General features: G+C 36.8%; 1 protein-coding gene across 1 annotated transcript; it reads left to right on the plus strand.

The window, feature by feature from the left end:
• The first annotated feature begins 278 nt into the window (after positions 1 to 278).
• Positions 279 to 25,904, plus strand: LOC145586350 (3beta-hydroxysteroid-dehydrogenase/decarboxylase-like). Its single transcript, XM_081643158.1, has 13 exons — positions 279 to 389; positions 620 to 870; positions 1,005 to 1,094; positions 1,216 to 1,349; positions 6,541 to 6,711; positions 8,959 to 9,084; positions 9,797 to 9,876; positions 17,634 to 17,832; positions 18,129 to 18,234; positions 20,788 to 20,962; positions 22,411 to 22,567; positions 25,174 to 25,240; positions 25,334 to 25,904. Exons 2-13 carry the CDS (start codon positions 639 to 641, stop codon positions 25,459 to 25,461), a joined length of 1,665 nt encoding a protein of 554 aa, XP_081499284.1. The 5' UTR covers positions 279 to 389; positions 620 to 638; the 3' UTR covers positions 25,462 to 25,904.
• The last annotated feature ends 372 nt before the right edge of the window (positions 25,905 to 26,276 follow it).

Genomic DNA, 26,276 nt, shown 5'->3' on the forward strand with positions numbered 1-26,276 from the left:
TCCGAGTTCAAAGGATAATTTTAATCCGAACATATCCGACCCGAACATATCCGATCCGAACAGACCCGACCCAAACTCCATCCGGTTATCCGAATTGACACCTCTACCCATGGTTCGACCGAACTAACCCATAGTTCGGCCGAACCTACCCTCGGTTTGACCGAACCATTTCACGAGCTATGCACATGATATTTAATGAGATCGAACGGTTGAGATTGAAGGGCGAAGATGATGTTCGATGATAGCCATTGATGAATTTTTTTTTGTTTAACAAATTATTATTTTGGAGCTTTTCCACTTGTATGCTGCGTCATGCATCCCACAATCTCTCTCCTCCATTGAAGCGTACTCTCAATTCCCATCTCCTCTCCATTGAAGCAGCTTCCGAGGTATGATCTTTGTTTTCAATCAATCGCATACCAATTTCACAATCTAGTGTTAATCCTTGATTAAATCCTCAGCTTAGGGATCTTCTATGTTAGATCATTGAACTATTGGTTATAATTACCATAAGATTATAATGGGCGAATTAATTGTTGTTATTTTCACCTAATTTGTATGTTAACATTGTAAATTATTGAGTTGTTTGCATAATATTGATGCAATTGGACGTGAGTAGTTGTAGTTGAATTTCACTTATGACAAGTCAAGAGAGATGGTGTGTGGTTACCGGAGGAAGAGGGTTTGCAGCCCGGCATTTAGTCGAAATGCTGATTCGATACGAAATGTTTTGTGTGCGAATAGCCGATTTGGGTCCATCTATTAAGCTTGATGCTTATGAGGAGGAGGGAACCCTTGGCAAGGCTTTGTCGTCCGGTCGTGCTCAGTATGTATCTGCTGATCTCAGAGACAAGGGTCAAGTGCTTAAGGGTAGCATTGCTTACCATTTTCTTTTTATTTGTACACTTTCGCATCACTTTCGTTAGGTTGCTTGATTCGGAATCACAGTCAATTTTCAGGATGTATAGGATAGCTAATGTTAGACATTGTTTATTGTATTGCAGCCTGTCATGGAGCTGATGTTGTCTTTCATATGGCGGCTCCGGATTCTTCTATTAACAATTACAATCTCCATCACTCTGTCAATGTTGAAGGTGAACTTTATTAGTTGCATATACAAGTATTTGCATTGGAAGTCATAGCTGCATACTTGTCAGAGTATCGCTAATAAAAAGTAGATTTAATACTATGCTTACGAATATATTCCTATGGCAGGAACAAGAAATGTGATTGAGGCATGTGTTGAGATGCAAGTAAAGAGATTGATATATACTAGCTCTGCCAGTGTTGTCTTTGATGGGGTACGTGGGGTTATTAATGCAGATGAGTCTTTATCCTACCCAGTCAAGGTACCAATCTCTTCATTCTAATCTCTGTATATACTTTCTATGAATTGCAAATTCTAGTTTGTCATTTATCAAAAATATTTTCTTTCTACTAGAATGTATTAGTGCTAATTCATGGGATATATCCTTTGCCAAAATAGGTAATGTTTGATAGTTATTGGGGAACATAGTGGGGGTAGATAGTTATTTGGAGGTTACTTTGAGAATTTGGAGCAACCTGACACTTTTATTTGTATATTGATTTTACAATGTTTATGTAGAGTTTTCGTAACATCTAAACAGGATCCCAAGCATATTAATTATACAAATCACATAATAAGTATAAAATAAAAACCCTTTATGTCTGCTTTCCATTAGGTTTACATTATTCTCCTTTATAGATCAAGAGCTTCATTTGTTCCTCCTCTATTTAATCCATGAATATGATATCAGATTCCAATGTTTGCTAGAACGAAAGGAAGTTAAAGTCACTCTCTTAACTTTTATTGAGAAGGGGGATTGGATATATGGGCAAAGTTTTAGTTTTCTTCTCTTGTGTATTATGTATTTATTACATAATACCTAGGTTAATTATATAGTATAATTAAGCATTTAGGAGTAAACCTAAAATCATCCATATAGCTGCCAACTATGATGTCTTTTGGGACTTGGTGTTTTCTTTTATCCAAACTCTACTATCCCGGATCTTAATTGTCCTCTAGTACTACCAACTCGTACAATGAAGGAATTAATTCTCTTATCCTATTTAGTAATTGCATGCTTAATTGTAGGACGTCAATTTCCCTTTTTTTTTTCCGCCATATTTTAACTCGAATGGTGTTTGGAAAATTAGTTCGTGGTAGAAATTTTGCCAATGTACTATGTAGTGGATACTGGATAGTGTATATGGAATGAATTTTTATTTGGCATTGTCATTTGAAAGTTTAGTTTGTATCCAATCTTGCAACCATTATGAGGCCCCAAGTTAAGAAGTTTGTCATTTTGCAAAATATAAGTATCTTTAGGGGAAGATAGGTAAAAATTCTTTTATCGTTGTAAAACTATCTAAGTTCATATAATACTACAACAACAACAATAACAATAATATCAGAGTCAATCCCAATAATAGGTTAGGGTTGACTACTTGACATCGTGAATCAAGAATTTATCTTTTGTAGTGGTTAAGATCATTTCCCTCAATGCCCTTTATTCTATTATCCAGGGCTATATGCTCTTGTAAGAGCATGAATATTGGAGAGGATATCAATTCTCTTGAAGGTGGTTTTTGCTTACGTGGACACATCCTCTCTGATGCTATGATGCTAGGAATTATTGTTGAGGATCCTGGAGGTGAGGAGGATGCTCATGAATCCTCATCTGTCGAAGGACATTGCACCTCGTCTACTGCGCCAAGAGGATGAAAGAAAAAAGCATAAATGCAGCGTTTGAAGCAAAACAACAACACAAACGACTACGTTTTGTTAAAAAAAAAAAGGAAAAAATAAATCATCTGACAAAAACATCAGAACTACAAAATGGCAAAAAAGATGCAATGTTAATATTTTTAAATCAACCTCCCATTGCTTGACAAGTGGCATCTTTTAATTTGTTATATTTGTTACATGATTTTACTAGCACAAAAATCTTATAACGGTAATTAATAACAAACGGTAACTTATTTTAAAAAACCGATTTCACCAACAGCTTTACTTTTTTTTTTCCTCTATAAAATGAACCTAATTTTGGCCTTTTTTATGCACTTTAAATTTTCATATTTTTCCTCTCTTTCCTCTATTTTTAAAATTTTCTTCTGTGATGGATCCAAATAATCCTAATTATGGAAGAAATATGAATTTTTCAAATTTTGAATACAATTCAAATACTCCCCCTTTTGATCCAAGTATACTCAATAATCTAAAATTTCAAGCTGCTTTGCAATAATTTGGTAGCCACCAAAGACCTATAAACCTGAATTATACATCCTAAATTCCTCACCAATTTCATGGGAGTTAATCTTCACAAAATGTCCCATTATTTCCCATGTCCTAACATTTTACCCAACCAATGGATCAATCTCCGGAGTAAATGTTAGTAGCACTACTTCTCCAACAGAAGATGTACGGGAAGCTCAACATCTAGAAGATTTTGATGATGATGTTGTTGACATTAATGGAGAAGACCCCAATGATAAAAAAGCTAGTGCATGGAGTATAGTCGAAGATAAGGCGCTTGTTTTAGGCTACATCAATGCCGGTGGGAATGTTACCATAAATACAAAACGAACTACAGCCGGTTTATGGGCTGCAATTAGGAAGTTATACGAAGAGGCACGGGCAGAGAACCTTGAAGAGATAAAAGAACGGGCCATTAAGTCCATGCAACAACGTTGGGATTTTATCAACAAATGGGTTTCAAAATGGGTTATGGCGTACGATTATATCCTACGACACCCGAAAAGTGGAAACTCAGGCGGGGACGCTTTCACGTGCCCATGAGTATTATGCAAAACTCAATCATGGAAAACACTTTACTTTGATGCATTGTTTTGAAACAATGTAAAATTTTCCTAAATGGGACCCACATATGGTCCAAGAGCTTCCTTTGGAGAGCGAGGGAAGTGGGAAACGATTTGAACCAGGAACACCAAGTGTGGGAGCCGGAAGAAAGCGGCCACTGGGTATAAAAAAATCAAAGATTTTAGGTGCAGAAGGTAGTAATTCTTCTACATCGATAAACCTTGAAGCTTTCAATACAACTCTTGACGAATGTAGTTATAAGCGGCTTGATCTAGGAGAACGAATGATCGATTTGATAAGCAAAAGGAGCAAAGATAGGAAAAAGCAAAAGGAGGAGGAGATGAAATTCAGCATGTTACGTTCATTGATGGCAAAACCCGTCCTCGGTGAATTTGAAGCCGAAATGTACAAGAAGCTTAGAGAGGAGTTTAGTAACAGCGTTTTTTAAATATATAAGTTAAGTACTTGTTATTTTATGTATTAACTATTTCATCTTTTCATTTCTGTATCAAGAGTTTGTCTTTCAGCTAACAACATTATGTTTAAGACTTGTTATAGTACTTAAGATGTAATCGTACGTAGTAGTAATTTTAATCGTATGTATTTTTAAATGATATTAGATGTTGTAATCTTATGTGTTGGAGTAATAATATTATGTTTCTACAAAAGAAAAAAAAAATGTAATTTTCTATTAAGTAAAGCTTATATAAGTTTTGTCACATGAAAAATATTTTATGTTAAATACTCTTATCTATAACAAAATCTTACCTTATTTTACCAAAAATCTTATCCCTTGTTAAAAAATCTCATTGTATCAAAATGTTGGTAAAGTATGGTAATTTTTAGTATGTATGCTAATTATCGAATACTAATTATTATTATTATTATTAATGTTATTATTATTATTATTATTATTAGACTTTATCTTTAAAAAAATCAATAACAAATAATCTTTCACAAAGATAAAATTTGATGGTGGGGCCATATTTATAGTATAAAATATATATTAAGAGGATACCCTTTGATGTGGGAAAAATAAATGGAAGAGGATGAAAGAGAGGAAAGAGATAGTGGGAAATGAGGTGGATGAAAGAGAGTATGAGGTGTCAAAATAGGGTAAGGAGAGAGAATGAATGAGAGGATAAAGCCATCCTCCTTGATATTCATGCTCTAAACCCAATTTCTTCATATATACCAAACTCCTTCCATCTAAGTCTTTGGTCTCTCTCAACTTCTTCTAAGATCTCCACACTACTAGCTCTCTATTTACTTGTGCATCTATTTGTCTTTCTCTTACATACCTTAACCAACACAATACATTCTCCCCTTTTTTTCCCTCAATGTCATCGGCTCCAAAAATTAATTCTCGTTTATTAATTCTCCAACTTTCGTCCAAACATCTTCTGTCCTACTTTTATTCATAATAAGGTACACACATCCATCACAACATACACATGTAACAGTTCTTTGTAACTCTTGTTTCCTTATATGATCCTTCTTATGATGCTCGACATTCTGATCCAATATAACATAGCTGGTCTTATATCCGTCCTATTGAATTCTCCCTTAACCTTAAAGGTATACTAAAGTCACACAATAGCGACAATATTCTGCTTGTTCTCTCCATTGGAGCCACTCAGACCTTATCATGTGAGTCACATTTGGTCAATATCTCCATCCCTCTGTACAATTGTCCCAATTACATGAAAAATCATTTATGGAAAACTTCTTACCATCCAATGTTATTGCATCCTCACTTAAATCAGTACTGTCTCTCTTTGTGAGGTGTGGGAGGCCATTTTAACTATATACTCCCTCCATTCCTACATAATTGACATGTTTGACTTTTTTCACTATTTATATTATAACTTTGACCATCGTTTTTTAGTAACACATATATATGTTTTTATCATGAAATATATTGTTAAATAGGCATTAACGTAAAGTTTCATAATATCAAATTATTTATATTTTTTAAAAAATATTTAACCATATGACTAAAGTCAAACTAGTGCATTGGCATGTGTGCTAAGTTGACCATGACAATTATTAGGAACGGAGGGAGTATGAATAAATACATGAAACTTGGTTGCCAGATTTGTTCATTGTTAACATTAGATTATGAGGGGAAAAGAAAACTTGGTATCCTTTTTTGAGATAGAATGAGGTCACTTGTTCTATCTCTCTCTCTCCTCTTTTTTAAAGCATTTTGTAACATACTATACTATTATTAGCTCTGTTGTTAAAGTATGCTAGTCATATCGTGCTGACTACCATCTCAAATCTTGGTTAGGTCACAACAAATTTGAAGCACACAACTTCCACCTCTAACTTATTTTCATTAAGTTTCCAATGTGATGATAACATTGATGGGTATTAAACAATATTGTTACCTCTGTTGTTGAAATATGCTAGTCATATTGCACGACTAGCTTGATTCTTAATAGGTCACTTACAGCAACTTTGATGCATGCACCTTTCCCTGCTAGCTTAGTTTTAATAATGTTTCAGATTTGATAATAATGCTAAAATGAGAGTAATATTTAAGGCAGAGCATTGTTTGTTGAACAAATTCATGTGTAGTTGCTGTAATCCTTATTACTTTATTTTATCCATTTCTATGGCTACTTTATCCTAGTGCGAGTTACTGACTTTTTTATTTTAATTTATAATTTATCTCTTATCTTTTGTTCTTTTAGCATAACGATTCTTATTCAGCCACCAAAGCTGAAGGAGAGGCATTGGTCTTGAAGGCAAATGGTGAAAAGGGGCTTCTCACTTGCTCTTTGCGTCCAAGCGGTATCTTTGGCCCTGGTGACAAGCTACTAGTTCCATCTTTAGTTGATGCTGCAAGGGCTGGGAAGTCTAAGGTATACATCCTTATACTTGTAGTCCTTACAATACTTTCAAATGTAGAGAGTTTTATAGCCAAAAGTGAAAGTGACATTCATGTGAATTGAAATACTTTTACCTTGTGGCTTTTTTCAAGCAAATATATAGACAGATAGATGCACAGGATGTACAGACATGTTGGCTGTCAAATACAGGATGTACAGACATGTTGGCTGACAAATGTTATAAAGTTTTTGAGTTCCTATAGGTTGTTTCTGTATAAGTTGAACTTTAGCTTGGTTTCAATGTTTTAAGATTGGCTGTCATGTGCTGTGTTCCTTGCTTGTCAAAGCAGTGTGGGGAAACAACTTATTGATCGGTGGTGAATATTGCGAATCAAGATATTAAATTGTAAATTATGTTCTTGATAACTCCAACAGGAAAGTGTGAAAACTTCACAAAAAAAGAAAAAAAAAAGAAAAAAAAAGGGGGAAAGCCAAGCAAATCATCTTTGATTATACCCCAAAAATTGTGGAAAAATGCCTTAGTAAACCCATCTGTCCCTGAGACTTATCCCCCTTCATAGCTAACTCTGGCCCTCCTCAAAAAGTATTTCCTGTGAAACACACTTGAGATGGAATGGGGTCTCACTCTAACCTCTGAAATTTGAACCTACTCTATTGTGAATTATGTCTTCTAGAACTGTGTAATATCTCTGATTATAGCATCTACATCATGGAACACCTCAGTAGTGTCTCTCTCTATCTGCTTAAGAAACTTCCTCCTCCCTTGCTCACTGCTTTGTAGAAAAAGCTGACATCCTGCTCCCCCACTCACTAGAGAAGTGCTGGTTCATTCTGCTGATTTACATTTTCCTTGTTTTATTTTGACGGGCTATAAAAGAAGAGCTCGTCCACTCTGCTAATGTTTTCTTTTTCTCTTTAGAATCAATGAGTTTTTTTTTTCCTTGTTTAGTTTAAAAGATTATATATTTTATTCTCCAATATGAGGCAAAGGCATAGTTGTCGTTATCATCTCGAGTTATAACTTTGCTTCATGCGTGTTTTCTGGTAATTTTTTTTCAAAAAAACTAAAAACCGGAGGCCTATAGATCTTCAAATCCTTTCTGCAAAACCCATCTCCCTCACTTGACCCTGTCCTTTTCATTTCTATATTTAATTTAAATTTGTGCTTATCAAATTTGAAATTGATGTAAAGTTTTCGAGGTTGATATCCTACTCTAGCGTGTTTAGGAAAAAGTTATGCTTCTGATAACTATCATAGCCTCGTCGGTGTCACGTTGCAATTTTTTGTTGTTGTAATGTAAACTGACTAATCGGAAAAAATAAAAAAAATAAATTCAACCTCATCATTGTTTAATTGGAGTCTGGCAACATGATCTTGAACATACTGGAAATACTATAATTTTAATTACCTCATTGTGCTACTCAGTACTTCGTATATTGTAAAGAGTAGAGAATTTAGAAGTTTGTTGACTAATATGACTCTAACTTTTTTTTTTCCCAGGAATTTTAACAGTCAATCACGCATGTCAGATTTAATAATATTCATTAGTAATTGATGTTGTAATAGAGAGTTAATTATGGATATTATGATCTGATTTGAAACACATGCTACAAAAATGCATTTGGCAAAACTGCAAGTTGACCTTGACCTTACTCAAAATTCGTATTTACCATTGGCTTTAAATTTTACAGAAATAGTTCAGCTCAAGACTGATTTCTGTTAGAGTAAAAGTGACGATCAATTCTTATCTATACACTTGGCCCAAAATGAAGCATGTATGAACTTATTGATTAAAAGTATGCTATGTGGAATTTCTTTTCCCTTACGCATAACAAAGTTTTTGTGAAGAAAGGAGTATAAACTATCATGAACTTATGAGTTGAAATGGAAATAAGTACTTCCTCCATTTGATGCTAATTACTTCATGTAGGGGAGGCACTTTTATTTAGGAATCCATGTGAATAGGAGAGAAATATAAAAAGAGAGAGACATGTGATTAGGGAGAGAGATAGAGAAACCAAATAACCAAAACTGGATGTGTAGCAATTGATATGATTATGTGAAGTATCCAAAGTAGCAAAAGTAGCTAATAATTTAGAAAAGAGGAAGAAATTGGACTAATCAATGTACTCCCTTTGATTTTTTTTTGGTTCCGCCCTTTTATCCCTCCCCCCCCCCCCCCCCTCTCTTTGCTGTGATCCCTTCTTGTGTTTTCTTCTAGAAGCAACTGACATTTTCGTGTATGTAATCATAAACAGTTTATCATTGGAGATGGAAATAATATGTATGATTTCACCTACGTAGAAAATGTTGCTCATGCCCATATATGTGCTGAACGAGCTCTAGCATCTAAAGGGACAGTTGCAGAAAAAGCTTCAGGGCAGGTAATTTTTTTTTTTCATTTTTTGAGCATTATTCTTTGCTTTCACAGTTTCACCCATATGCTACTCAATACTAGAGTAGAGGATGCCGAAAGAAAAAAAAATGTATCTTATTCCCATTGTTCCATAATTAATTTACATCATCTTCCAATTTGGGATGCCCTACAAATACTTAACCTCTGTTAAGTAAGTTTCCTCCCTACTTTTTTCTTCAAAATTGGGCTTTCCCACCCACTTTTTATTTTTTTAATTTTTTTTGATAATAATTATTGAATGTATTTTCTGATCTACTTTTTCACTCTCCATAATTTCCACGCAATGTAAATGTAAACTTAGTTATGGGACAGAGGAAGTATCTACAAATCTACAATTGTTAGGTGTATGTATATATTATTTAAAATTCAACTTTAGTCTTCAAGCAGTTTTGACAAAATTTAATATAATTTCTATCACAAAATCCAATTCCTTGTTAACTTTTATCATAAACATTGGTGTAATGTCCTATGTTTCCAGTCATGGGTTTGCAATCCGGTGTACAAATGGTTTGTACTGTAAGGAGTATATGGCTATTCCCTTTACCTAAGATTAGATTTTTTTAGTTTTTCTGGCCATAATAATTGAACCCCTTTTAATGATCCTTATATTTTTATTTTTTTTAGAAACCATTTTAGCCTTCCATAATTAAAAAAGGTTTAGTGTTATCATTGATACGCAGGCATATTTCATTACAAATATGGAGCCAATCAAATTTTGGGAGTTCATGTCACTCATACTTGAGGGTCTAGGTTATGAAAGGTATCTCTCTTCCCTTAGTTTTGTTTTCTTTTTCTTTTATTATTCTGTAATTTCCTCCTTCCCCCATCTTCCACAATAGGTTCTAGAGTCTAAGCACTGATAGTTTGTTCCAGCAAGTATTCCACCTAACCTAACAATTTTGTAGTGATTCCAATGTAGGAGGCTTGTCATTTTGGGAAAGTTTACCCCCATCTTTAGCAACATTGTGTATGCAGTATATTTCATAGAATTGGCTGAAATAATTTTATTTTGTTTGGGTAATGAGTATGATAAAATGTTTGCGAAACTCTCTGTAAAGGCAGAAAGGCCTTTTGACTAGTTAAAGTTTGGAGGGAAACAATAATCCTTGGGTAAGCTGTCTGGAAATACATATAATATGAACGTGTGTCCCCATCTCTCCCCCTCCTCTCGTAAAAAAAAAAGCTCAGTTTTTTATAAAGTTCTTATTACACCCATACCTCTAATAAAATAAAAATGTTCGTGCTATACCCTGAATCAAACTTTGATTGACATTACTGCAAACCCATTTGCACAATACTTTCGGGTCTGTTGAAAATTTACATTGTTGTGAATTGAGACAACTAATAATTTGAAGCGAAACATTGCTACTGCTGGAGGGTGAAAATGTAACGCTCGGCTACTACTCTCAGACTGTATTTCACACCAACTGCAAGAAAAAACAGAGTAAAAGGAACAAGCAAAGGAAGTGAGGGAAGATGGACTGCTTCTTGATTAATAAAGATGATAACTTTCTTACAAATGGTGGCTTTAGGTCACCGCTTTCCTAGGTGGCTTCAGGCCACTACTCTCCAGAATTTGATTACCACAAAATACCTAATGAGCTACTCCCTACTTCCCCTTTTTTATATGTACACAATCCTATTACAGTCAGCAAAACAGCCAGCTAGGCAAGCACAAAAAGCCAAGCTCTGCTACAATTCTACCTAACTCCCTGCAGCAGTTATTGGTTAGTGAGTGACTGCCCACCAAGGTTGGTGTGCTGCTGTTGTCCCATTCCTCTTGCCCCAACGGACTGCAGTCCTTTCTTGTGTCTTCTCTCATAGGTGATGATACCCTGGGGTTGCACCTTAGGAGTTGTTACATCTCCCCTCCCAAGAAGACACACCTTGTCCTCAAGGTGGAACTCAGGGAATCGCTCTGTGATGGCAGCAGGATCTTCCCAGGTTGCCTCCATAGCAGGCAGATTCTGCCACTTAACGAGGACTTCTGTGGTCGGCTTCTGATTTATGTTGGTGGATCTAACATCGAGGATCTCCTCAGGTTCTGCTAGTAACTCCAACTCTTTGGTTAGCTGTGTGGGAATGGTTGGACTTGCTACCCGGTTGCCAAGAGCCCGCTTGAGTTGGGATACATGGAAGACTGGGTGGATATGGCAAGTGTCGGGAAGCTCCAACTTGTAAGCAACCTTGCCTACTCGTTGAGTCACCAGAAAAGGTCCATAAAACCTTGGAGCTAGCTTCTCATACGGCTTTCGAGCTAGAGTTTGCTGTCGGTATGGTTGCAGCTTAAGATAGACCTTATCTCCCACCAGAAATTCTTCCTCCCTCCTCCTTTTATCAGCCTGATCTTTCATCTTCTGTTTGGCCCTCATTAAATTCACCCGAAGATCCTCTAGCATTCGATCTTTTTCCTGCAACCATTCTTCCAAACTGTCAACCGGGGTTTGACCTTTTCCAAACTTTAGCAACTTCGGGGGCTCTCTGCCATAAACAACCCGGAAGGGTGAAAATCCGGTTGTAGCATGGACTGAGGTATTATATGAGAACTCGGCCCAATGAAGCCACTTAGCCCAGGTTTTCGGGTGTCTGTTAACAAAGCAACGCAGATAAGTTTCAAGCGTCTTGTTAATGTTTTCCGTCTGCCCATCGGTTTGGGGATGGTAGGCTGTGCTTCAGTTGAGTATTGTACCCTGCAGCTTGAACAACTCTCTCCAAAATATACTCATAAAAATACGATCCTTATCTAAAACTATAGAGGCCGGAAACCCATGAAGGCGGACTATCTCCTTGATGAACACTTCAGCAACTGTTTTGGCATTAAAAGGGTGCTTAAGTCCCACAAAATGCACATACTTGGAGAGTCGATCGATCACAACCATAATGCAGTCCACCCCGACTGAACGTGGGAGCCCCTCAATGAAGTCCATAGCCACATCCTCCCATATCGCCTCGGGTATAGGAAGCAGCTGTAACAACCCAACTGGTTGTTGTTGGGAGTATTTACTTTGCTGACACACTGCACATTCCCTAACATACTCACTGATATCTCGTTTCATACCCCACCAATACCACTCGGCAGCCATCCTAAGATAAGTCTTAGTCTCTCCTTGGTGCCCCCCGATTGGAGAGTCATGATACGCCTTCATCAAATTCGGAATGAGGGCTGATGCGGCTGAAATTACTACCCTCCCTTTGAATTTCATTCAACCACCATCAATTGCAAAGCCTGGGTAGTCTCCCTGTCCATTTACAATGCCTTGTTTTATCTTCTTCAAGCTGGAATCCTCCTCTATCTCCCTTTCTACCATACCCCAATCCACCACCTGCCAAGTGGTTAATGCATTCAACTGACTATCTCCTTCTCCCCGTCGTGATAGAGCATCGGCCACCCGATTACTAGCACCCGACTTAAATCTAATCTCAAAATCGAGCCCTATCAACTTCCCGACCCAACTCTGATATTCTGCCCCAATCTCACGTTGCTCCATCAAGTATTTCAGACTTTGTTGATCCGTGCTCACAATAAAATGCCTTCCAAGCAAGTAATGCTTCCATTTTTCAATGGCCAAGCAAATAGCCATCAATCTTTTTCGTATATCGACTTAGCTTGTGATTTCGGCCCCAAAAGCTTGCTGTAAAAAGCAATTAGGCGGCCCTCCTGCATTAGTACGGCCCCTAGACCATAGCCTGAAGCATCAACTTCGATAACAAACGCCTTCCCAAAGTCAAGCATAGAGAGTACAGGAGCTCTGGTCATGGCTGTTTTCAGCTTTTCAAAGGCAGCAGTGGCTTCAGCACTCCACCCGAAATTATCTTTCTTGAGTTGCTCAGTGAGTGGCCTTGCAATTTGAGCATATCCGAGTATAAATTTTCTGTAGTACCCGGGTAAGCCCAAAAATCCTCGTAGTTCACCAGATTGCGGGGCTCTGGCCAATCCACCATTGCTCTCACCTTCTCCAAGTCTACCTCCACCCCTTGTGATATAGTATGGCCTAAATATGCGACCTTTTGTTGTCCGAACTCGCACTTCTTGAAGTTAGCCACCAACTGGAATTCGGCCAACTTAGACTAAACCACCCTCACATGCTCTAGATGTGCCTCCTCACACGAGTATATCGTCGAAAAATACGAGCACAAACCTTCTTAGAAACGGGCGAAAAATCTCGTTCATAAGGGCTTGTAATATGGCCGGAGCGTTAGTTAAGCCGAACGGCATAACCAGAAATTCATAGTGGCCTTCGTGGGTGCGGAAGGCTGTTTTGTGTGTCTTCCTCCTTGACCCTGATCTGGTGGTAACCCGTGAGCTCGAGTTTAGGAAAAACAGTAGCCCCATGTAGCTCATCGAGGAGCTCGTCTATCACTGGTATAGGGTATTTATCCGGGATGGTTTCCCGGTTGAACGCCCTATAACGCAAAACCTCCAGGAACCGTCTTCTTTTTTAACGAGTAGCACAGAAAAGGGGCTGGTAGAACCAGCCTCTAACATCTCTCGGATGAGCTTTTCAATCTCACTTTTCTGAAATTGCGGGTACCTGTATGGTCTTACACTTACTGGATTGCTACCCTCCTTGAGGTGGATCGTGTGTTCGTGTCCTCTCAAGGGTGGCAGTCCTTCTGAAAACCAGGAAACTCTTGCACTAGCCCACCCATCCACGTCGGCACCTCAGGTTTATCACCCCTTTCTTCCCCTGTCTTCTCTTCCGCTTTGTTCAGCTCTAACCACAGTCCCCCTCCCTCATGTCTCAATGTTCTAATCATGGCCTAGAGTGAGATTTGAGTATGCTCAAGGTGCAGATCCCCTACTAGCGTCACAACCCTCTCCCCACACTGAAATTTCATCACGTGAGTCTACCAGTTGGTGGTGACTGGCCTAGCCGTTCCAGCCACTGTACTCCCAAGATTAAGTCAGCGTTGCCCAGCTGCAACGGTAAGAAGTCATCCTCCACCACATACCCTCCTATTAGAACCACTCTCACACCCCTGCATACCCCCTTTCCCCAAACTGACTCCCCGTTCCCAAGTGACACTCCGAACTCCCTTTCACCTGAAGCTCTCACCCCCACCTTACCCATCAACGTGGTGGAGATGAAGTTATGAGTGGCCCCCGGGTCCACCATAACCACCACCCCCATTTCCCCGATTTTTCCCTCAATTTTCATTTTTCTAGGGTTGGACAACCTAACCACCGAACACAAGGAAATTTCTGGTGCCATTTCCTCTGCCTCTCCGCCATGGCCACTCGACTCACCAACTTCATAATCTTTCCACTCCACACTGCTAGCAAGAGAACGCTCATTTCCTTGTTCTTACACCGATGACCGATTCCCCATCGTTTGTCGCACCTGAAGCATAGGCCCTTGGCCTTCTTTTCTTGGAGTTCAGCCTCCGTTAACCGCCGCGGCCCACCCCTGGCTTTGAGAGTTGGTGGTTCTCGGAGCATTCACCGAAGCTTGGGACTCGGATGGTGCTCGAGGCCATGACTTATACGAAGAGTTCTGTTGTGTTGGGGTTCCATAAGTCTGAACTAATCCAGCTAGTGGAGGCTCTTGGCCCAACTGAATTGAGCCCAGTTCGTGCTAGCCCAAACGCAGTACTATTCTTCTTCAATCCGCCTATCTGGTTCCTTTCTTCGATCCGACCCGCCAAGTTCATAGCAGGTTCTAGGTTAAATGGAGGCAACATCCTCACCTCAGCCCGAATATCCTCCTTCAACCCGTTTATAAAGTGGCCCATCATCAAGCTTTCTGGAACATCTTCTAGTGGTGAGGCTGTTGCAATGAATTTCTTTCGGTACTCCATCACAGTGGTCTCTTGTTTCACCGCTAACCACTGCTCGTGAAGAGAGCCGTGGTGGGCTGGCCGGAATTGTTTCAACACCCGAGTTTTGAGGTTGTCCCAACTCAGCACCGGTCGTCGCCTATTTTCCCATTGGAACCACCTCAAAGCGTCTCCGTCCATCGCTACTACGGCGGCCTCCATTTTCTGCTTCTCATTCAACTGGTAGAACTCAAAGTATTCCTCACCATGGAGAATCCAGCCATCAGGGTCCTCACCCTCGAAAGCCGGCACGTCCAACTTCTTGTGTTTCCATGACTGACCACCACCACCACCTTCAAACTGCTGGCGGTTGTGGTTGTGGTGGTTCACACTGTTGATGTCGTTTTCTCCATGTTTGCGTGGCTGGTTGTTGTTTGCCACCGAGGTTCGAAGTTCCTCGAAGAACTTCGCCTGATTGTTGTTGTTGATAGTCATCTGATCTTCGTAGTTCTTTCGAAACCGGTTGATTCGACCGTCGAGCTTAGCCACTGCCTCCTCAAGACTCTTAGAGATGAGGTTATTGAGATTTTCTTCTTGAGACTTCAATCTCTCAGTCAATTCTCCTATTCTCTGATCAACCCCATCCATCCTTTCTTCTAACTGGCCACAACGCTGTGTTGCTGTTAATGTCATTTTTTTTTTCTTTTCAAATTTTGGTCGCCGGTGCCGGAAAACACCAGAACCGATGCTCTGATACCACTTGTAACGCTCGGCTGCTACTCTCAGACTGTATTTCACACCAACTGCAAGAAAAAACAGAGTAAAAGGAACAAGCAAAGGAAGTGATGGAAGATGGACTGCTTCTTGATTAATAAAGATGATAACTTTCTTACAAATGGTGGCTTTAGGTCACCGCTCTCCTAGGTGGCTTCAGGCCACTACTCTCCAGAATTTGATTACCACAAAATACCTAATGAGCTAATCCCTACTTCCCCTTTTTTATATGTACACAATCCTATTACAATCAGCAAAACAGCCAGCTAGGCAAGCACAAAAAGCCAAGCTCTGCTACAATTCTACCTAACTCCCTGCAGCAGTTATTGGTTAATGAGTGACTGCCCACCAAGGTTTGTGTGCTGCTGTTGTCCCATTCCTCTTGCCCCAACGGACTGCAGTCCTTTCTTGTGTCTTCTCTCATAGGTGATGATACCCTGGGGTTGCACCTTAGGAGTTGTTACAGAAAATATTAGACTTTAGGCTATGTTCAATTCACCTGATGCGACTGATTTAGATCTGAGATATGATGTGATCTAATTTCCCAAATTGACTAAACTTTTACCTTATTTGTACACTTCTCCTTAAGATAAAAAATCATCAATTGATATGTCATTAGATTTATAGTACAGTGTACTTTTGAAATTTTTTACTTATTTTCTATATTATGGAATCAAAGATATTTAGTGGCAAGTATACGCAAATAAAATAATGATATGATATGATGTGATATGGTCTATTTGATCTAATCATTTCTGAAATAAGCAATAAGCTAAACTGAACATAGCCTTAGAGTGCATGGATGAGCTGCATCACTAAATATAAAGAGGTGGGTGAGTGGATTATGATGGAGATGAGTAGGCAGAGGATAACATGAGAACTCGAGGAAAGTGGAAGCTGTCAAAAGGCAGATTTTCTTTTTTTTTTTTTTTCCTTTTTTTCCTGCACGTAGTTTGTTCTTGATTGCTGATTCTTTTGACAAGAAAACTTAGATAATTTGTTTACAATCCCTCTGTCCCCACTAAGATTTCCCAAGTATCTGTTTTGGATGTCCCATTGACTTTTTCCCATTTCCTTTATGCTGTGTCTATGTGTTTTGATTAATACAATGTCAAATGCCTACACATAAACCAACTCTTTAAAAGTTAAATAGGGGATATGTGGCAAATTTATTGTGACGGAGGGAATAAACTTTGTACCAAAAAGACTAAAATGGATTTTTTAGTTTATTTTGAAGTAGGCATTTTCCAAATTCATGCTTTTCCCTATATTTTTTTTTTAATACATTGCAATTTCCTCTCTTTTCCTCTGACTAAGTTTTGCCATTTTCCTCAAGCCTCTTAACTGATTTATAATGTAATTCTAGCTATACCCCTCATATGTCTGGTTCATTACATTTATTTTGCTCTTTTGGGATTAAGCGAAAAACCTTGCAAATGCACTAGTTCTCTGGTTAATGCCTTGGTATTTGGTAACAGTGTAACACTTTGGATCAAAAGTTTGTAACATCCATATGCTTTGTTGGTTTATTTTATTAGTTGTGATGTAATTCTAGCTATACCCCTCATATGTCTTGTGCATTACGTTTATTTTGCTCTTCTGAGATTAAGTGAAAAACCTCGCAAACGCACTAGTTCTCTGGTTACTGCCTTGGTGTTTGGTAACAGTGTAACACTATGGAACAAAAGTTCGTAAAATCTATATGGTTTGTTTGTTTATTTTATTAGTTTTTTTTGATTTAGTGGAGTCATCTTCCTTTTGGTCATTGCGAGAAGTTATAATTTTTGCATTAAGGGAGTTGATTTTTTCCATTTTGCGCACCACTTTTTTGAAGCATGGTATAAAAAATTGGTCTTTTATATTGTTTACATTTCACACTTCATAATGAAAATTTTGTTGTGATTATGACATTGGATTTGTACAGCTTGAATTTCCTTGTGGAATCGAGTTTAACCATCTTACTCGTTTAATTTTGTGTTTTCTCAGGCCAAGAATTAAGATTCCTGCATTTATTATGATGCCTATTGCACATTTGGTGGAGCTTATTTACAAATTATTGGCCCCTTATGGTATGAAAGTTCCACAGCTGACACCTTCAAGAATCAGGCTCCTTTCTTGCAACAGAACATTTAATAGCTCAAAAGCCAAAGATCGACTTGGCTACACACCGATTGTATCACTGCAGGTTCCATTTTTTTTTTTTTTTTAGTTATATGTACTCTCTAGCTCTTATGTGATCTGTTTCCAATAGATGCTATGTGGATGTTTTTAACCTTGGAAATTATTCCTATATAATACTTTGTGACAAGCTACTGATTTCACGAAATAATAAATCAATTTTTTTTTTTTTTTTTTTTTTTTTTTTTTTTTTTTTTTTTTTGTGAATAAAGATGCAGTCTTGGGAACGGTTTTAGATTGGTAGTTGAGGCTTTTAAATTTTTATAACACATTGGTGTAATCTTTGTTGTGTTTTGATCACAGGAGGGTCTTGAGAGAACAATTGAGTCCTACTCGCACTTGAGAGTAGAACATCAGCCTAAAAGAGATGGACCATCTAAAGTGCATAGATATCTTGGAGGTGGAAGAGGTAGTTGTTAATTCCTCTATTGTTCTTATACGCTACTTTCTATGTTTATGTGTATCTGCTATCAACTTTGAGTATTAATTTTATAACAACCCATTATTTGAAAGTTTGCACTTGAAAATGTCAAGGAAATGGAAGCTTTTGATAGAATATGAAAACCCAAACCCTAAAATTATAATAACAATAAAAATACCATAACATGAGTAAAGTGAAAGTGTAATATTTGATGGTTTTTAAAAGTAGCTGATGATTATTAGGTGCTAGTATTTAAAAAAACCAAAAAAAAAAAAAAAAAAGGTCAAATAGCTTGACTGGTGGCACAAAAATACCTTTGCCACTTAGGCTAGACAAACCATCAGCCACTTACAGATCTGTGGGTAAATTAATGGACTGAACCTTGAGTTAGGATGATAATTAATAAGCTAGTCTGGTAAAAGATGAACAGTCTTTAATAAGAATTGCAAATGAGTTTTTGGTACTGAAATGAACTTTTTGAGTCAAATAGGGCTTTTTTGTTCCCAAAAATTTGATAAACTAGTCTGGTAAAAACTTGGCTCTAGATATTTCTTGGTTGGGTTTATTTATTTATTTATTTATTTATTTATTATTATTATTATTATTATTATTATTATTATTATTATTATTATTATTATTATTATTATTATTATTATTATTATTATTATTATTATTATTATTATTATTATTATTATTATTATTATTATTATTATTATTATTATTATTATTATTATTATTTATCTCTCTCATGTCCTATAATTTTTTCCCTCAAGATTTTGGGTTGGTGGATGGCAATGGGTTTTGGACTCTTACATCTGCCCTCAAAATTTTGGCTTGGTGGTCGAGATGGTAATGGGTTTTGGACTTGATGGTTGGGGTTGTGGGTAAGTAATGGTTTGGGTATTGTTGGGGTTAAGGTTTTATAGAAGGATGGTGGTGGTCAGGATTATGATGACGCAGTTGAGAATCTAATTTTAGAGATGGAAAGAAGGAAATGAGGTAATCCTCAAATCCCAAGTAAGAAGCGGGACTTGATGTAGAGGTTTATGGGGAATCCCAAAAGGGATAGCGGGAAAGAAAATTCAAAAATATCCAGCCAATCACAAAGGGATTTAAGAATATGAATTGCCTTTCCCTTTCATGATTCCCCTCGATCAAACAGCCGCCTAATCTCCTGTGAGATATCACAAACTTTGCTTGTGCTTTATTTAATATATGATGATTATTTATGTTACCTCCTCTAATCTTTAATAATTAAATATTGCAAATATAATATATATCCCTCCCCTTTTACCATGGTAGCAACTAGCAAGTATGGAGGCACGTGGTATAAATGACCCTTTTCATCGTTCTCTTTATAAATACATGTATAAAAATGCATAAATTAGATGCATGATGACCATCTATATTTGATCACATTTGTTGTATGCTGTTCACCCCCACCCAAATCTTTGCTCCCTTCTGTTTAAAACTAAGGAAATGTCAGAGTGAGGTGACCAATTAGTTCATAGAAATAAAAAGAGGAGGGTGAGGTTTGAGTTCTGAAGTTTTCTACATTACAATTACTAAAGAAAACCATGAAGTAGAGATAAAACATTGAAGATGAAAAAGCAAACCTTGTTTTTGAAGAGTTGCTGAATAAAGGGACACTGGTAAGAATTTGAACCCCATTGCACCTTGGTATGTGTTCTTTTGATTCTACACTCATCTCCGTAATCAATTTATTGTTTCAAAAGGTACACAAGAAGAGAAGGGGCTTTTGCATGAGAATTTCGTGATGGAGAAAGCTAAAGAGACTTAAAGAGGACATTGAGGAGGATGAAGATGAAGACAAAGATGGAGGGTTTTTCTCTGGTTGGGGGGGGGGGGGGGGGGGGGAGTGAGGGTAGGGGTTGGGGGAGATTCAATATGTTTTATTTGGTTTTTAAAATTGAAGGTGAAATTGGCCTATGTTACATAAGGTCCATTATTTAATACCCCTGTTATTTGATGTACCCAAGGGGTGTGTATTGTTTTTTCCCCCTTTTCTTTTCCAATACCATAAGGCTTTAATGGCCACTCAAAGGCGAGTAAACATATTGCCTTGTTCAAGTTTGCTTTATATTATGGCACTATTAGAGTCTGCACTATCAGTATTAATGATATTTAATGGAACTTCTTTGTATATTTAGTCTATTTGTGCTTACTTCATCATTTTTAATTGTCAGAAATGGTGAAATATTTATCTTCAAATATTATTACCCCATTCATTGCACCATCAGTTTAGCATGTGAATTCTTATGTTCTTATAAGTAATATGTAATCACTATGGGAAATAATAGGAGAAGCATTCCTATTCAATTTCTCAAAAAGATCTTGGGTGTATCTCTGTATTTGTAATTTTATAATGTGGTATCTTCTTTATGAAATGATACTCTGATATTCATACTTTTCTGAAACTTTTATTTGACGTTCCATTGTCTTATTAGCGATATATTATTTTTAATTCCTATTTTTAACTGTAAATGTTTTTTGATCAAAATATATTGGCATCTCCTGCAGTTGCTGATATACTCTTATGGAAGGACAAAAAGCAAAGCCTAGCCACCTTGCTTATTTTCCTTGCGATTTACTACAACTTCGTTGCATCTGGATACACCATTGTTACAACAGTTTTCAAGCTCATGTTGCTGACATCAGTGTTCCTCTACATTCATGCCAATTTGCCTGAAAGAATGTATGATTGGTTTGTTCCCACTATCTTTACTCCATCCTTCCTCCTAGTTTCCCTTCTTCCCTTAACCTGTTTAAAGTTAGGGAAAATGTTAAAGGAAGCCTGCTGTTTCAATTTGTGGAGAAATCTGGTTTCCACATCCAAGGATGGGGTGTAGAATTGGACAATTGAGATTGGAGTTTTCTTAGGCGCAAATCCAAATCGAAGTCCTTTGGATTTTAGATTGATTCCAATTATGGAACAAGACCCAACAAGTTCAAAACCATTTTTTATCTAATAATATTTTTAGTTCTGGTGATGCACTTATAGTTGTTTCTTTTCCATAATTAATTTTAAAAAATATTTGGCTAATTCCTTAGTTCAGCTGAAAACATATATCAGTGGAATTAATTTAGCTACTGAAGTCCATACTAAATATTACATGAGTAGACTTGTAAACATGTGTATGCTTTAAATCCCTGCCGTACTTCATATTGTGCTTAGAATTTTCTTTTGTTTATTCTTTATTTTTTTGGCTTATACCGTTTATTCGGACAAATTGTTGAGTATATTCTAACCCAAAGTCCATATTATAATTGATCCTAAACCTGAATTTAAAAAAAGAGTTCAAATTAATTGTATTGCTAATATGGTTTTGGACTTTGGATTTACTGTGCATAACTTGCACACTTATTTATGGGTAAAGAAATCCCTTGTACAGAGCAGTCAGGAAGCAAAACATGACCCATTCACTGTTTTTAGAAGTAATAAAAATTCTTGACTCTCTCTTTCGGCCATTTATGGAAAGAAGAAATCATTTGTGATGTGCTACTCCATCTTACAGTGCAGCTCCCAGCAAAGCTCTTTCATCATGTTGTTAAGATACATTTTAACCAATGCAAGATCTGCAGACTACTGAGACACTGTTTGGTTGTCTTAAGTATTCAGGCTATGCTGCTTTAAGATGCATTCTGTTCAACTCTATTTTTAGTCAATTTTGCATTTTGTTACTTTCCTTAAAGGTTGCCTATTGGACTAAGTCAAGAACAACACCCCTCACCCTTCCCCTAGGATGTTGATTCACAAATATTTGTTTGATGCTGATATGATGATTTTATTAGAAGGATATAAGAGTAGATGAGGGATCGAATTGTGGCCTTTGGTCAGATAGAATAAAAAATCTCATGGCTGGGAATCTTAATTGAATACTCTATGTAAGGCTGTAAGCGAGTGGTGTGTTTAGCTTAATGTGGTTTCATTCTCATTAAGCTTTCCCCAGCATGTCCCCTTCTGATGTTTTGTGAGATTGGAGTTATTATTTATTGTGTTTTGCTTATTGGCGGAATCTATTCCCCTTCTTTTGTATCTCAACTTCTATTAGTTGATTTTAATAAAAAATTTCTAGATAAAATTACATAGATGAGTTGAAGATCATTTAGTTGGAAGTCTATAGTAAAAATTCTTTTGTGCAGATTTGGATGTACTGTTGAGAAAGTTCCTGTATCTGCTTTCCAGTGCTCTGAGGAGAAATCACGTAGAGCTGCTCTTTCAGTTGTTTCTCAGTGGAATACTGCAGTTGGTGTCTTAAAATCGCTTTGCAGGGGCAATGATTGGATGTTGTTTCTTAAGGTAATATATATTCTCTATGGTAGGATACCTGGAGCCCATATTTACACTTTTGTTGTAAGTGGAGGCATCATTTGTTGTGTTTTCGGTAAATTTTTTTTTTTTTTTTTTTTTTTTTTTTTTTTTTTTTTTTTTTTTTTTAGGGAATGGTTAATTTTATATTAGTATATGCTATATTTGGTATAATTTAAATTAACGGATAACTGGAAAGGGATCAATTGTGATACTTATCTAAGTTTAGAACTTCTGTTAAGACTATGTTTTTCTCTTTTTGGGTCAGGCACATATGTGAATTTGCAACAAATAACTGTTTCAGAGCATTAATTACATAAGAGTTGGGGAAGGATATGTGGGTTCGGTAAATTTATTTACAACTATAATCTAGTCTTGGAGAGAGACAGTGTGGCTTAATTGATATTTGATGCTGGTATTATTATATCAGTCATGTCTGATAGCAATAGCAAATCAGTATCAGTTAAGATTCAAAGAGCCCAATATTCACTTACAAGGTAACTCAAGAGAGATTTATAGTTGCTGAGTAGAAAAATGAAAGTAGATAGTAATGATGATAAAGTAGAGAACATCTTGGGTATAATCATTGAAAAACAGTAGGAAAATGTAGCATATCTGGGTATAATCCTTTGTAGATCATCTTCCTTTATCCATGTGAGGTTTTTCTTGTGAATCAAGCATTTGGCACATTGCTAATTGTTATGTAAGATTTACCATGTAGTTTTGACTTTTAGTGATGAGGTTGCATTACATTTTAATGTTTGCAAAATGTGCATTGTATCAGAGTGCTGGGGCATTTATGTCGCTAATGCAAATATACCAATATACCATACACAAAAATTATTATGAAATAGAAAAGGGAAGAAAAGAAAAATGTAGCCAGATTTTGAGACAGCCTGGGTGATGGACATTATTCCCCCACTTTGGTCTCATCTCTTGATTTAGCAATTCAATATTGAGATCTATATTTCTTGTAAGCCTAGACTGTGTATGTTCACTGATTGAGGCATCTCATGGGAAGTTGAACGGTGGTATCTATAGAAAAGTGAATGTGTGCAGAGTTGCTTCTTTGATCCAAATAGTTGGGATAATTTTTCTTCCTTTTCCTATAGAGTGTTTCATGTGTGAGTAGGTATATTTTTTCACGTAGAATCCTTAACTGAGCCTATTTGGAATCAAACTGCTACAAACATTTTTATTTCACTGAGCTCAAAAGGGTTGACAGCCCAACCTAACCCTGATAAGTGACAAGTCCACATTCATCTTGAAATCCTTTTCTTTATTTATTTCTCGGTATATTTTATAATATCCTTTTTCCTTGATATCAAAAAGCTAAGTGGTCATTGAAATAAGCAATAAGCTAAACTGAACATAGCCTTAGAGTGCATGGATGAGCTGCATCACTAAATATAAAGAGGTGAATGAGTGGATTGAGATGGAGATGAGTAGGCAGAGGATAACATGAGAACTTGAGGAAAGTGGAAGCTGTCAAAAGGCAGAGACTTTATTTATTTATTTTTTTGCCTGCACGTAGTTTGTTCCTGATTGCTGATTCTTTTGACAAGAAAACTTAGATAATTTGTTTACACTCCCTCTATCCCCACTAAGATTTCCCAAGTACCTATTTTGGATGTCCGATTGACCTTTTCCCATTCCCTTTATGGTGTGTCCATGTGTTTTGATTAATACAATGTCAAATACTTGCACATAAACAAACTCTTTAAAAGTTAAATGGGGGATATGGGGCAAATTATTGTGACGGAGGGAATAAACTTTGTACCATAAAGACTTAAATGGATTTTTTAGTTTATTTTGAAGTAGGCATTTTCCAAATTCATGCTTTTCCCTAATTTTTGTTTTATACATGGCAATTTTCTCTCTTTTCCTCTGACTAAGTTCTGCCATTTTCCTCAAGCCTCTTAACTGATATGTAACAGAGTCATTTCCTGTTCTAATTGATCAACTAATCTACCCATGCTTCATAGCTGGAAACTAGATTTTGTGACAGCTCGCTGTGTTTGCAATCTGTAAGGAATCTTACGGGCTTTTGTGAAAGTCTTGGCATCCTGTTCTAGTGTTTTCCATTTGTTGTTTCTATCTCTTCGATTCTACAATGAAGGAGAGGATCAGGGAAGTTTTGAATGTCTCATTTCTCCAAATCCCCCTTGTTCCTGTAAGTTTCAACATATTTACTCGTACTTTCACTGTATGATAATAATGGGCCATGTACTGGCACACATTTTCAGCAGTGTCTATTAAAATGATAATAAATAAATATACTAATCTGAAGATAATTCTAAAAGCTCCTTTTGACATTTTAGATTGATACATTTCTTCAATAAATTATTATTTATAAGTTGGAGAAAATTATGGAACTTTACTGTAGCTACTGAAAGCATAATGTTTTATACCCTTGATTTCAATCTAGTAGTGATAGCAGCTAAGTGAATTGTTTTATTGCTATTAATTGTAGCCATTGTTAAAACCTTATTTTTAGACATTGTCAAAGCTCCTATGAGTTCATTTGCTGCTTTATCAATTTGAAGCTTAGATTGTATGAATGTTGGCCATTATAATTGTTGTTATAAATGAAACAGGTTGTCATGATGCTTCTGATTGTCAGTCTATTGGGATTTATATCTTTTCAGCGGTTATATTTGGTTGGTAAGCTACCTATCAAATTCCCACTTTATAGTTTATTGTGTTCTATTTGTTGCTCTTGTCGAGTTAACCTGCAGTTATGCTTTGTCATTGTAGGAATGCTAATGATCTTTGTAGTGTTCTACATCTATGATAAGAAAGAAGAAGAAATTGATCACCTAATATCAAGAGTTACCAACTGTGGTAGCAATTTGAAATCCTACATGAAGAAAAAAGATCTTTAAGTCTTTACCACTGGTTGCCGGTTGGTGGTGTGCTCATTCTCTTCACATGTGACTCGCTTTGAGTCAGAGATGCCATAAATCATGAAGGGCTTGGCTTGGGCTGTTCCTTTTTCTATGTTTTACAGTACTCACTTTGCCATAAATCATGAAGGAACTATTCTATCCCAATGTTACAACCCTAGACATGTACAGCTTTTTTGGTTCGTGTTACGGAGTTTGTAGGATGATAGTAGTCATGGGCCTTGAAACAGTTTCCCATATTACTGGTTCTTAAAAGCTTGGTGAATTTAGGATCTATGTGTCAGGGACAGGGAGAATCTTGTGCTTAGTCGTGATGTAACTTTTCAAATTTGGCGGCATTTGTCTCCTAGATAGAAATTGAGTTGTTTTGACAATCGAAGATTTGTTAATTCCTCCACTTATGGGATTAATGCTTTATTTGATTGATTGATTGTTGAATGTATTTTTCAATTTGTAACCATAAATATATTCGACCCAATTCTTATAAGTTTCGGTGCATTTTATCCATTTAAAGTGCAGTGCATATCTAGAGCAGGACTGTAGAATTTAGATATATGCTTCCTCCGTTTCATATTAATTGACGCGTAAATTAAAATAGTGTTTTACTTACCATTAACTTTAACCCAAACAACTACGGAATCCCGCTACCTTTTTTTTTTAATACAAGCTCCCAAAAACGCGTGCCGAAAATCAATTTAGCAACGACTCACCAATTCATCAATTAGACAGGTAAGGAAACGTCTTTAGTTTACACCAAACTGACGTTGCAAACGGCTTGATGGAGCTCGAGCTCT

The sequence above is a fragment of the Chenopodium album genome, chromosome 16 (assembly GCF_948465745.1).
Source record: "Chenopodium album chromosome 16, dcCheAlbu1.1, whole genome shotgun sequence".
NCBI lineage: Eukaryota > Viridiplantae > Streptophyta > Magnoliopsida > Caryophyllales > Amaranthaceae > Chenopodium > Chenopodium album.

Coding starts and splice junctions, on each gene's coding strand:
- LOC145586350 (XM_081643158.1), top strand. CDS start 639: ATGACAAGTCAAGAGAGATGGTGTGTGGTTACCGGAGGAAGAGGGTTT. Junction 1,095..1,215: donor TCACTCTGTCAATGTTGAAG/GTGAACTTTATT, acceptor TTCCTATGGCAG/GAACAAGAAATGTGATTGAG. Junction 18,235..20,787: donor ATATCTTGGAGGTGGAAGAG/GTAGTTGTTAAT, acceptor CATCTCCTGCAG/TTGCTGATATACTCTTATGG.